At 34.0% G+C, this 14,723-nt stretch overlaps 1 protein-coding gene across 1 annotated transcript in view; it reads right to left on the bottom strand.

Moving 5' to 3' along the window:
* Positions 1 to 14,723, bottom strand: part of LOC106665681 (neuroligin-1-like) — a 312,439-nt gene that overhangs the window by 72,171 nt on the left and 225,545 nt on the right. The window contains exon 4 of the mRNA XM_024227471.1: positions 8,815 to 8,967. Coding sequence (XP_024083239.1) covers positions 8,815 to 8,967 — 153 coding nt within the window. The remainder of the gene's footprint in view (positions 1 to 8,814; positions 8,968 to 14,723) is intronic.

The following is a 14,723-nucleotide window of genomic DNA, read 5'->3' as shown; positions in this document are numbered from 1 at the left end:
ACGTGTTAAACTTAATAACTTTTGTGCAAATTGCTTCTAGTTTTACTCATATTAGGGCTAATATTGATTAGTTAAACAAACAAACTTCTCCTTTCTCCTACATGCTTTATGTAAGCGTTCAAGCTGAGAGCCAAATTTTGTAGAAAAGAGAGAGAGGAAGAAATAGATAGATAGATAGATAGATAGATAGATAGGAGAGAGAGAGAGAGAGAGAACAGAGAGAGAGAGAGAGAGAGAGAGAGACAGACAGAGAGAGAGTGAGTGAGGAGGAGGAAAAGCTTAGCAACAAAGCAAGAGTTAAATGAAAAACTGTGCCATTTAGACCAGGATAAATTATTTCTACACTAATTAACCCGACCGATTCATATTTCGTTTTCCCCCATTCCAGTTGTTTCCAGTTCATTTAAAGCCCCGACGTTAATCCATTGCGCTTTTTGGACTTTGTTGTTACAAGTAAATTTATAATTCATTATTGTCTGGTTCATGAGCAATGCAAGCTTATCTAAGCAAATTGGCCTTTTGGAAGCGAATATTTCAAATCAATGAGAGAAGTTTTTGTTAAAATAGTTTATTCATATTTTGTTATATGAGAAATATTGATACTTATGAAGTTGAGCATGCTGTTTGGTAGTTTCTGACCAATTTGGTAAAAGCTGTCTATCATGCTATCTGCAGGTGTGTAAAAAGGGGGAAGAACCAACATTAAATCAACATGGAATGCAGCCTAAACGCTCTAACAGAACAAAAATTAATAGGATCGAAGACAAAAAAACATCCTGAAGACCTCCAAGAGGAAATTTCACAATTTTAAATATTTTATTTCACGGAAAACAAAACACATACACAATTTAAAAAAATTAATCGAATTTATTGAAAAGTAAATTTTCAACTCATTTAACTCATGCACTCCGAACCGTTATCGTCGATCGTATCTTTAAAACAGAACAATGAAAACGGGTAAAAAGAGTTACGACACGTTGAAAAAAGAATAAATTAGCAGTTAAAGCACAGCATACAATACTAAACAGTAACATAACTAAGTTCTAGAACAAATGAAGGGAACAATGAAAAACATTTACTCCCTCCTTCCAGCCTTCAACGAATTATGAATACAATTTGCATCAAGAAGATCCAACAACAATGGTAAACTTATCAAAACAAATTAATAACCACAGCCGAGGAATTAAAGTGGATTTCGACCAGCATGTGAACTGATAGCTGTCAGCTTGATGGAAACCATAATTTCTAGGCTGTCTTTTTTCGAGACCTATCGACATGGAACTGGCCTGACGACGTTGGCCCGAATCGAATTACGGTTAAATGTCCAATAACACAAACTTGATTACTACATTGAAATTTATATACTTAACATGTAATTTCTATGTGATATCTTTATTTATTTTCAAAGTATATTCTGCTGTAAAACATTTATTTCTATTATACAACCTCTATTATATATTTTTATTAGTAATATATTATAGCCATTGGAATCTTTAAATAAACTTTTCAATGTCAATGATAATCATTTCCCGCAAAGGTGGTAGAGTTTTCTCAAATTAGCTTTGGTTTTTCGAAAGTCAGGAAATTGAAGTGGATAATTTTTACAGGTACTTCTTAGGGTTGACACTTACCCCACAATTATTTTTTTATCTCCCACCTAGCGAAGAAGGTTCCCATAGCTAAAGCGGTCAATTCTTTTATAACAGGAATACTTATCCGTCAAATATTTCACTTTTCTGCTATTTGCCATGCCATTTGTTATGTTTGCTTGGGGCTACCAAAGAAACGAGGCATTAGACTGGTTCCATTGTTTTTTCTCCCTCTGTAATCTGTTTTCATTGCGACCTCAGTGGATTTGATTTTTGTTTATAATCTGAAGATTCATTTTTCTTTTATTCTAAAAGTTACTGTCTATAATTATAAGAAAAGTGATAATTACTTATACAATTGTTTGATCAGAAGTAAAGCCTTTTTTCTAGCAATGGTTTGCAAATGACCATACGTAAAACAACAATGCTTCTTGGCAGAGAGAGCTGGATAAATAATGTCTAAAATTTCTCTTCGATTCTGAGAGGGGTCTTCGCAGAGAGCCCAAAAGTCTTATATTGCGACTTTAATTACTCCTTACCGATTTTCGACCTACGATTACAGCCTAGACTGGGCGAATTGGCCTTTTCGGATTACGTTGTATCTTACAATTGAGATGTGGGACATTCGTCTGAATTCAGTTCCGTGGTACGGTAGTCAAAATGGCCGATTTTCTGTCTGCAACTCCATTTGCAGCGAGGATATTTTTCATTATTTGGCTCAGTGATCAATCTTGAGAGAAATTCGCCTGTTACATCTTGGAAAAAGGGTTTTGACATGGGTCGACCTTAAAGGGTTTTTAAATGGCTCAAATTTGAAAACAAAAAAATTGTTTTACATGCTGTGCTAAAGAATTTTTTAAGCAAATAAGTTATTGCGCTAAATTAAAAACATAGATGATTTCCGGTTATTATTTAAAAAAAATTTCCCTCTTACTTTGACCGTTAATTGTATTATAGTTTGTTATTCAGAAATCAGATGCGGTCTTGTGTGATGTAGGTTTCAAAAAAACATTTTCTTTATCGTGCCAACGTTTCGATTTTTATTGAGATCATCTTCAGGGCCTGGGATTCACAAACATTGTTTACATTTAGCAAATACATTTAGGATGTGAAACAGTGAATTTATACAATGCAAAATATATTTTTTTTATATTCAATAAAGTATTTCTACTCACTCAAAGTGTTTGTCTTCTGTGTAATTGTGCCATTCTTGTGTCTTACGAGAGTGCCAGTGAGATATTGCTGTTTTATGTTTATATACGTTGGTTTTTGAAGGGGTGGTGGGGAAGGAAGTTGGTATAGAAAAGACATTTTTGTATAAGGCGTCGGCTTCTTTAAAGTGAAAAGCAAGAACATGTTGAAGGGTTGATTGGCAAGAACATGTAAGATCACCGCATGGACATGTAATATATTTAGATCTAATTTCACCGAAAAACAAAAACGTTTAATTAAAATTGGTGATCCCAATCTTGTAAGTGAAATAAATACGGAAATCTGACAGTAAAAATAATTGTTAAACAGCAAGAATTCAAAGCCAGACCCATCGGTGAAGATGGAGTTCTGACAGGTCAGCCCAGCGAGCCTCGGCACATTAAACGATCGGTAACGACTTAATTACAAGTTAAACTTAATTAGCAATAATGTGGTGCATGGTGATGTAAACTATTTGCACCTTACATGGGTAAGAATAATTTTTCGTATATCTTAATAATTTAACTATCACCATCAATAAAAAAATTATTGAAACATTGCAATCTCTTTTGATTTTTGATTTTCACAATTTGGCGCTGGGACTCCTACTCAACTTCAAACAAAATGAGTGAACGCGTCTGACGGAATTCGAATGTATCAACCACAGTTTCACAATTCGCTGATTCAAAGGAAGTGGACTTAAAAACGGGACAACATGAATAACATTTTTTAAAGCGTGCATCTCATCATGTCAAACATACCTCCAAATAAATGATATCCAGTCATCATTCTTCTTGCTCCAATTTGTTGCATGATTACTCAGCATAAATTTAAAACATCCCCACTTTGTCGGTAGTCTTGTAAGTAAAATAAATACGGAAATCTCCATCTGTATCGGAAATCTCCAAATTGTAAAAATTAATGAAAATATTAAGTTATTTCATTTATTTCGAGACCTTATTCAGAAGGAAAATATCTTTATTTTAATTACTATAAAAGGTATTAAGTATTAATGTGACAAAAACACGATCATACTGACAAAGTAGAAACCAGGGTAAATAATTTGGTTTGAAGTGGAATGGTAATCTCATAAACAATAATAACACGCTTGACACTTGAGCTTGTATAAATTTGCCATTAGCTTACGCGTAGTCTGCCAAGTCAAAGTGATTCTCCAAACCGCTACATTTACTTGATAAATCATGCGGATTTTGCAACTTTCATCGTAACTTTTCCCAGAACGACCTCTTTCCCTTTTGGAGCTATCCTTTCTACCCGCAATGACCGCAATCATCCAGAAGAGAAAAATGGAGGTTTGCCATGGTGGCACAAATTGATTTCCATCCCAATTCCGGATTTATAATATTGGCGGAAAATTACGTTTTTACCGTGAATATCAAATGATATTTTTCCTTGCCGTTAACTTTAATGCAAAACAAACTATGATGATAATAATTGAAAGTATCACGAATGATTTTCAAAATGTAAGTTGAAAATGTGTAAAAAATGAAAACTGTTCAAAGTTAGTTTAGACTTCAGGTCTAAAGCAATTTTATATAGATCAAAAATTAATTACACAAATCCACTTTAAATCCATGGAAAAAAGTCTGGTGTGATGTATCAGACCGCATCTCACGATTTCTGAATAATTATCGATTAACGGTCACTAATCACCACACATTATAGTTTGTTTTAAATTTTCAGTTTCATGTTAAATTAGAAGTCTTACCATTTTATGTTTCTCGTTTTTTTTTGTACAGGTTTAAGTTCTTTTATTTATACCTATTTCTTTTTCAATTTCTTATTTATTTTAATATATTTTTAGTATGGTTTATTACTTGTCTAGAAAAATTTCTTACGGCGTTCTTCAGCAGACGGTTTTCAACCATTTGGCGCAATGTGTGAAATATGTCCTTTGAACAAATGAATATAACAATTTTTACTAACTAAATATTGTAAAAAGAAAAAGATAATATTTTTATGCTATCGTTTACATATGAGTCTATTATGAAAATTGTAGTTGATTATAACCATAATTTTGAATAGAACTATATCTAAATCCTCTTGACTTTGAATAATAATTATACTATTAAACTACAACGATGTTTTATGCACATGATAAATTTAAACGTTGTGTATCGCACTAGAATATAACAGAAGACAGACGACACCTCAAGCAATCCCCTGGTACCTGCTATTAAGCAGTGATTAATCCCGTTTGTACTCTTGGAAATTCAGGTTCCAGGCAAAAACAATGACATTCATAATAATTCGATTGATTTATTTGAATTTGAGATATTTAACAAGACTAATAGTTTATTGTTGTTATCTGGTTACCATTTGTACGTACAAAATGTTATTGACAAGTAAAGAAAAAATTTGAGAAATGTTAAGAAATTGGACAAGGTTGTGGGATCATGCATTTCAATGAAATGTTTTAATGACACAAAGAGCAAAATAAATAACACACTGAATGTTCTTTTCAATGGGGGATTGTCTTGGGAACGGAAAATTTTTTTAAAAAGTAATATAAATTCAGTTATTTTAATGTGGTTCTCTTTCTTTGGTGGCATGTATTCCAAGGTATTTTCCACTAACGAAAATTATTATGTTTTCGAAGAAAATTTACTAAAACATCCAAAATAATTTAGTGATAGATTAAAATTTAACTAACAATTTCTTTTCTGTTTTTCTCTTAATAGTGCGTATTATCGCGGAGGGTCTCGTCGTCTAGGCATCGAATAAATAAGCAACCGGATTTCGTCTTGTGAAACAGAATCCCATTCTTCAACTGCGGTTTGAAGCTGTTCAACAGTTGTTGGAGGCGGCGTACGATGTCTAACGCGTCTCTTTATCATGTCCCATAATTGTTCTATAGGATTCGTGTCATGAGCACGTGCTGGCCAATTCATCGTGGTAATCCCTGCCTCCTCCGAGTAATGGGTGACAACTTGAGCTACAAGCGGTCGAGCATTATCATGCATTAATACAAAGTTGTCCCCAATAAATGGAGCGAATTGGACCGCAGCTTCCAGAAGAACTCAATATACCTTAGTGCAGTCGATTCTATAAAATAATCAGTTTGCTACGGGCATGCAAGTGATTCCAACCTATACATAACGGACTCTGTAAAAGGCTTAAGCATACTAATTTTAATGTAAACCGAATTTAAAAAAATCAGAAATTTATAAGTTTTAATAGAAATTATGATAATTTGAAATAAACTTGATGAAAATAGGTGAGAAACATTTTGATATAGATAATAATTTAATTAACAACTTATTTCTTCCTTCTTAGAACTTCCTCAATGTACCTTACTGCAGCCAAAGATGCAGTCTGTATAATAATGAGTACGGCCATACCATAGCCTTGCAGGTAACATACGTAAGCAAATACATCTACGCTTCTCCACAAACTGTCCCGGTAATCTGATTGCCATAAACCAAACCGGCACCCAGCTGTGAAGAGAACAAAGACAAAAAAAAAGATTTACTAATAAGGAGGCTTCTCCAATAGTGGAGAACTTGATGCGGTATGTCCATAGACTAAGTTGTTAACACGAAACCTTCTGATGACTGTTTTAGAACTTACATTACGGACCGTTTGGGCTATCAAGGAAGCCACTAAATGACGGTTCCGTAATGCGTAAGAGCAATCAAAGGTCGTCCCAAACCGTCTTACATCCAGGCTGACCACTACTCTTTCTCTGATCGAGATTTACGGTATTCCTAAACAACTGTAGATTGTGGATGGTAGAGAGCGTTAAACCGAAGACGGGCTATGCAACACTATAACGAACCCCAGTATTCATCAGAATAATCTAACCTTCTAGAGTGGAATCAACAGTAAAAATATATTAAATATTTCAGAAAGGTTGGCTAATTATGGCTCTATTCTTTACTGAGAATTAATGAAAACCTTTTTGTTATATTAATTTTGTGTTTTGATGCTACGGTTAGGATATTCTATGTATTTTCCTCTGCCATTTTTTAAGTGTTACTTCTTTTTTGGGAGTTACTTTTTTTCACATATACTATAAATTTGAATATTTTTTTAAATAATCATCTTTTAGTAATTACATACATTTTGGAAGGTTTCTCTTTTCCGTAGGAATTGTACATGCAGTTGATAGTTCTTTTAAATTTTTTCTCATTTTTTGTGGAAACTAGTTCGTCTTTCGAAGTCCGATTTTTCCCCTAAAGCTTCTCTGCAAAGGAGTAACCCAAATTGTTGCCTCTTTGTGCTCGGTTGGTTCTGGTTGATGAAAATTATGATTGCCACCCTGTTGGTGTGATCTGTTATTGGTCAAATCGGCACATCTTTGCTGCCAAGCCTCAACTGTATTTTGTGTTAGCCACTGTATTCAATTTATATATTTGGATCTTTGTGTTTCGGAAAGGTAGGGATAGATAGAGGGGGAGGCCACAAGGCTTTATGCACCTCGACCTGAGTAGATCTTTTGTGCCACCTGTTTTTTATAACTCTCTGGCCAGCTTCTGGTTATTAATAAATTCACTAGTTTTCCTGGTCCGCTTGATCAAATAATATCATTCAATTAATTAATCTGTATTTAAGGTATTGGTTGAGATAAACAAAGTCAGCGGCACAAGCCGAATTCGAACCCACGGTTGTTAATACCTCCATAGCTTTGCCAGTGGCTAAGATTTTGCTTGTGGCTAAGATTTTGCTTGTGGCTTTTTCTGTCCTAGTTGCAAGAACCTGAACCCACATAGACCTTCACAAAACCATAAAATGTGTTCTGCTCTCCTCCTCTTCCTGGCAGTACCTGCACTGTTTCTTCTGTCTGTAGAGCGTGCTTTCTTCAATGGCAGTGCCTCGTTGAGAGACCAACTAGAATCCTAGTTTCCTTGGATTGCCATCCAGTAATTCCTTTGTAAGTTTTGCGGATGGCGCTTCTATAAATCTCATCGCGTGCCTCATGCGTGTGATACATTCGACAAGGTTTGGTCATATTAAGTATCCATTTTGAGATGTATCCTCTTTTCTTCGCAAGATGCTAGGCCACAGCAGGTTGTGGTGTTCAGATTATGTTGTCCCCCATCTTTGTCCAGCATATCAACTTTTCTGTTGCCTCTATGTCCCGAACGCCCAGGGACCCACGCAGGTTCAGGTCATTAGTGTCGCTCACTTCCACCAGGGCCTACATGAAGGACCAAACACTCCTTGCCTTCTCCTCGTATGAGGCTTTTGTGCTGCCTGAATAACAGAGAAGATGGCTATCTTCCTGGAATGTATGCCTAGCTTTTAATTCCCCTGGCGCATTGTTCAATCGCTATGATTTCAGACTTGAAAACAGTAACATATTTACCCAGGTTTACCGCCAGTTCAGTCTTTGGATTCACCCCGAAGACTCCAGCCTTAATGGGTTTTGGAGCCGTCAGTTTACAATAGAAGTTTGCTTTTAGCGGTGTTCCTTCGGTCTTCAGAAAGAGAGGTTAGACGAATTTCCAAGGTGAATGAATTAAGAATACATCATGAAACGTCTATAAAAGTATAAAAATATTGGATTTGTATTTATTTGTCTTTATTATAAACATGTATGTTTTTATTTATTTCCAAATTTTATTGACATTTGTAAAATATTATGCATTATGAAGAATAATTTGGATCTTGATTTAATTTTTTTTAAAATTCTATTCTTCTATATCTGTCTTGAAAAGGCACCCATAAATAACGGAAAAAACACTTTTTTGTTGTCTTGCTTTCGTTATAGAAAAGTTTTACAGTAATAAGCGTGAAATTCAGGAACATCCAAGCCAATAAACATAAAAAAATGTATTTATAAATATCATATGTATATGTTAGTTTATGTAAATGTAATGTTTGTGTTAAACGCTATTAGGAAGAACGTTGAGAACCATGTCTAATATTTTTGAACCTAGCATCATCAAAAAAAGTTTCGTTAATCAACCTACCGCAATCATGGTTTTGTATGCTAATTCTCTATTCAGTTTTAACATTATGTGCCTGAATTGATCTAAGAAAATATTATCAAGAAACTAAACTAGCTTACCTAATAATCCTAATCTGTAGTTGACTGTTATGAAAATTACGTGGCCAAAGCTGGCCAAGACTCGACCGTCGTAATGATTGCCGGAGTTCCAGTCGTAGGACTCCCCGTGGAGGTAAACCATTACGGCGTATGGGGCTTCCATCCCTCGAGCACCTGTAAAATAAAATAATTGTAAAAAGTCAAAATGTGGATTTGTGTATAGTCAACAAACGAGAAAATATTTAAAACCTTAATGCTAGGGTGTAGTATGCTGGGGGGCTATTTCTAAGCCCTGGGACAGGAAACACTTTAGCTTAGCGTGCCTGACGATTTTCTGCTTATCCTTAATCATACGATTTGCTAAGATACAGATCATATTGATAATACTAAGTAGTTCCGACTTGGATTTTTGGGTTGTAAAAGGTAATCGTGAAGTTATTAAGGGTTTATTAAATTACATCGGAAATGTTCACCTCATATTCTTAAAAGTTCATGTTTTACTTTACGCCTGTCAACATATCAGTCAGATTTTTATTGGATAAAAACGATTAGTTAGTCCGACTTCGAGGTCGTTTGATAATTCATTCAGATTCGGTTTTATTTGACAATTCCATCTGTGTATTTTGATGTCTTCTGACCCAATTTATTCTAATTTAAAAAAAAATTTATGACTAATTCATGCTGTGAGTATATTAGTCTCGTAAATTTAGATTAATCTTTAAAAAAAAAATTTAATTAACAAAAAAGGTTATGGAGTTGGCAACATCGACGTCAAACAAATTTTGTCATACATGATCAAAAATTATTATCCAAGTGTCAACCATCTTCTACCATTTCCGTTTAAGAATTAAAGTTTGAAATGAAGTTTTATCCAGAAGCTTGCCTTTACAAATGTATTGCATTGAAAAAAGTTCTCGTAAAAAGCCTTGTATTCAATGATCCCTAATCCTATTACCTAATTAATAAATAATTAATGTTGAAGTACTTCAAAGATGTACTACTCTATCGATTTCGTTCTAAGTGAATAACAAGAGCCTTTTATATTTTCTTTTATGCTTTACAATTATGAAAAATTTCATTTTCAAGAATACTTCGTTATTTCTTTTCTTCTGTTATTCATAAGAACACTTTTTTTATTGTTTTTATATCCACTTTGTCTTTTCATTACTTACTGCTTTTATGTAAAATACACTTCGCGTGCTAATTTTAGAGATGGCTCTATTGCCATTTTTTCTAAATTTTAAACTGTACAACACAACCCTTATTAAAAATGATAAATGATGGAGTGAGTGTGGTGTTCAATACTTTTTAAAAGGATAGTTCCTACTCACAGTAAGTTGTTTTGCAACGATCCGGATTTCGAGCCTTTTTGCNAAAAAAATCAGCTGATAATTGGAACGTCGCGTTGGCGGAGGTATCAGCGGTTCACTTTGGCAATTCGTGTCGAGAGACGTGGTTGTAGAAGTCCTTCAACCTGATGATGAACAAAAAGGCTCGAAATCCGGATCGTTGCAAAACAAATTACTGTGAGTAAGAACTATCCTTTTAAAAAGTACACAACCCTTATCCTAATTAATAATATTTAATTTTAAAACCAATTAAGTTGAATTTCTTAAAACATATCAATTCATTTGTCCTAATTTGGAGTTTATTCACATAGCATCGACAATCGGAATTCATTTTACACTTTATCAATATTTAAATATTTTCGTCAGTGCTATTATATCATGCAAAAGAACATGCCGTTTTCTTGCAAATAATATTAAATCACTCCTTTAATATCGATCCACCTATTTCGCCATACCCGGTCTTTATTGTTGTATATGTGCTAAGGTGTTGTCAATATTATTTATCTTTTAAGGTCCACTTACGTTTGATCATTTCTAATCCTCTTTGCACACTTCTTATTGAGCATTAAATAATATTTTAGCATAAGAATAAAAAGAATGTTAATGTTCTTCTTGATAAAACAAATTCGTATTCTTTCTTCGTATCTATTTCTATTTATCGTACTTTTCAAAAAATGAAGAGATAAAAGAGAATAATGGTAATGGAGGTACACCCGGTTTAGAAAAGACGCGTTATAAATGTGTTAACTCTTTTCTAGAATGGGCGACCGGGGATGTCTCTTTACGGCTCAACGGAGATACCTAAAACCGTCTTCTGTTGTGTGGAAATATTTCTTTTCCCCCTTTTTTTTTAAAGGAAAATGCCTCGTTTAATGCCGTTACTCTCGTTCTATTGTACATTAAGGTTGATACCATCATGAATTACGTCTTGTTTGAAATGACGTACAATTAAAGGAAGGGAGGACAAAGGATGAACGCTCGGATTTCCTGAAGATATAGCCTTATTTGAAAAAGTCAAATACGTCTATTATAATATATAAGGGGTTTAGGTAAGGTTTAGGGTTGAAGTTTCAACTTTCTCTGTTTTTCAGACGCACCCTTTATTGTACTCCATGATAAACAAGACGTAAATAATTGGCCTTTAGTTATAACGTTGACATAATAATTTGATCAACTTATTTATTACTTGTTACATCCATTTATATTTACATATATATTTATGTAGCTATATGTAGATCTATCTCTGTCTATCAATGTACCGATCTGTTTATTTCTATAAGTATACATAACCATCTAATTGCATTAATTGCAATAATTACTTACAGTTCGTGGTTTTGTAAAAACAAATTAAAAATCTTTTTTTCTATTTGAAATCGTAACCTACATTTTCACTGGCAGATTCATCGTCGATTTTATGAACAACGGCGAAACCAGAGGTGGCACTAGTAAGTGCAGACTCCGTATATTTATATCTAGTTTATGCTATTCATAGTTTTGTGATGGTTGTAAAAGTAAAATGTTTTTTAAGGATAAGTAATTATATTTCTTCGAATTCTTTCAACATTTCTTAAATTTCTTGCCAAGATTTTACAACAAATGTACGTAGAATTAATTTTAAAAAATTTAACAATTTTTAATGCTGATTTTTCTCTCCGTTATTGGAGTTTTCTGACTTTCTCATCCGGAAGTTGTTTTATTTTTCCCAATAGCAAAATAACATTTCCCGCGAGAGTAGAAGGTACGTTCGTGCGTACCACAGTGGGGCAAAGGCGGGAAAAAATTTATTTCCTAAAAACTGAAATTTTGATAATTCAATATTTGAATTTGATTTTTGATTCAATTTAATAATTCAGTTTTTCAGCCAGAGTAAAAAGCTGTAATAATGTTTTGCGGTTAAAAATTGATCAAAACCAATAATCATTGCTGAAACCTGAAAAATTGTAAATTTTGCAAGACATACAGCTATTTTCTGAACATTATCTCTCACCCACCCAGCGGTTCAATGAAAAAACTTGTTCACCCTAATTTCCTTTTATGTGCACCCCCAAGTACGAGATAAAAACAAAAATTCAACGTTGGGATAAAATCAAGCGGGCTAGTTGAGGGAAAACCAGCAATATTCCGATTTTTAGACATCCAAAATAAGCTTCGATGTTCTTTGCTTTGGCACCGTTTTTTTTTCTATTCTATACACATCGAACCACTATCCCCGTGGTTTTTCTCTGCCTATTCCTGCCTATCTGTTTGCTGCACGTTTAAAATAGAGGTATTTTGCCAAAAATTTCAAAAATACAATAAATTTAGCAACTTTCGTTTGGTTGAAGTGTTGTGCCTTAATTTTTACTTTATTTCTGTATAGAATCCGTATCAAATATCCGAAGTATCGAATCATGAAACATTTTCTTTAATAAAAAGATGTATCTAAGGGATCACAAGTTTCGTTTGGTTGCGTACGAAGTGCAAAAACTGTTGACTTGTGAAAGAGTTACATAAGTATAATTATTAGTTGTTAATTTATACTTACTTTGTCATTTCAAGTTTTTATTTATTCTTCTTGGAATAACATTCTTGGAATAACAAATCATTGTACTCGATCAGAATGCCGATCCTAATTGCTTTCCATTCACGCAGACAGAGAAGATATCATATCGAATATCATGTCGTTCACTGCAAAAGGTAATAGTTTTTGAAATTTCGAAAGAATGCAATTTTAATGAAAACCCAAAATTTTAATAATTTTATTTAAAAAGGCCAGTTTTCTACTTTAACATATATAGTAAAAACAAGTAAAAAGATGGCCATTGGGAAGCTTTTGAGTTCAGCTTTTATTTTAAACGTAATTTTACAGTTTTTAAGCAGAAATTGATCGGTAAAACCGTACGCAAGCTTCATTTTGGCTATGTCAAAACGGGATTTTTTATGATTTACTTGAAAAAAGCAACTTAAGGCCTTTTTCATGGTTATATTCGTGATCAGTGTTCACTTTTCAGTAAGGGTAGAATTTTTCCAGATTTGCTCTTCTCTTCTTTACACTTCGTGTTTCAACAGTCTGTGAATAATTGTGAGTCCATCTAAGTCAATACGCCCGATTGTTTTTTGCAGCGCGTAGCAGTTCGTCTACCGTTAACAATTTTGGACGGTTTGCTGTGGCCCAATCGAATCTAAAAGAGTTTCATTTGATTCAGCAAACCAAAAAATCTAAAAAGACAAAATTTGGGGAACTTACCTCAAATGATTGTTACTGAATTTTTTCCGCTTTTTGTCTTTTCGCCCCACTGCACGTATTGGTGGCTAGTGAGCTAACTAATCAAGTGCAATATTTTTCCCCCTCCAGTCAGTTGTTGGATATAAAAAATTTCTGATTCTACAGAATTTACTTATAGCATCCTTCTGTAGAAACAGAAAAAAATATAAAAACCTAAATGATTATTTATGAATGAAAAATGGCGTAAACATGAGCAAAATTATTGAAAACGACCAAAGCGCAGATCCATCACCTGAGATATCTCAGTATTAAATTTCAAAATATTTGATAACGTTGAAACTTAAAAAAATAGATAACGTGCGAGTTTAAGTAAAGATTTGATTGTAAAATAATACTCCTGACACTTGTATTTATCTAACCTAAAGTTCTTGTGTATACATTTTGGATACGAACATTTCATGTTGAAATTAATTTAAAATTATCTTATTATTTTAGAATGTTTTGATGCCAGTTCCGGCACAAAACGGATTAATAATATCTAAAGTTCAATCTCACACCAGCTGCATCCATATATTAAGATACTTCAATTCTCCCCTCTCTCCCAACGGATTGTCGGGGGTTAAAACGGGGTTAGTTTGCGGAGGGTTTAGGGATTGCGAAAACAGAATGCTATAAAGCACTGTACGCAGGGAGAAGGCTGGAACAAGGCCAACCTGATGTTTTAATCCCCTCAGACCGAAAGGAAGGGAGAGGGTTTTTGGCTCGATCCTAGACACCTGAACCTCCCAGCCGGTTGGCCCGGGTATAAATTTTTATATATCGCGAGTAGGCAGAAGGGCATACAATGGGCCGTAGGGCTTATGAATTTTTTCCCGCGCCATTTCACTTTCTCCTTGATAATTTATTCTCTCCCCCTTTCACGGCCAGGTAGAGGGAACGAGATCGTCGTCCGTTTATTGATGGCGTAAAGACTATTAAAACGACCATCCTTGGTATTACTGCGGCCGGCGTGGAAGAGGGAATTCGGAGACTGAAAGATCGTCTTTCGGACGATTGAACAATCGTTTCACGGTCACACTTTATCAAAACAAAACGGTCCCATACTTTCTCCAGGTCATGCCGAATTACCCCGACATAAAATGACCGAGCATTAAGTCTTTATGACATATGCTTTAAATGGAAATTTAAAAAAATTTATTTTATAAGTAACAATGATAGTTCCAAGGTGAAGAGCAGTTAATGATTAAAAATAAATAAAATAAAAGACAGCTACAAAAATATTTAAAGTAATTAATTTAAGGACAACGAAAAAGAAACTAACTTAAAATTATCCCATGGGATACACAAAAAAGGACACCAAAAACTCGGATTTAATG

Source organism: Cimex lectularius, unplaced genomic scaffold, assembly GCF_000648675.2.
Source record: "Cimex lectularius strain Harlan isolate CLEC.00 unplaced genomic scaffold, Clec_2.1 scaffold18, whole genome shotgun sequence".
Lineage (NCBI taxonomy): Eukaryota > Metazoa > Arthropoda > Insecta > Hemiptera > Cimicidae > Cimex > Cimex lectularius.
The sequence above is the reverse complement of the archived record's forward strand: the minus strand, read 5'-3'. Positions and strand labels throughout refer to the sequence as shown.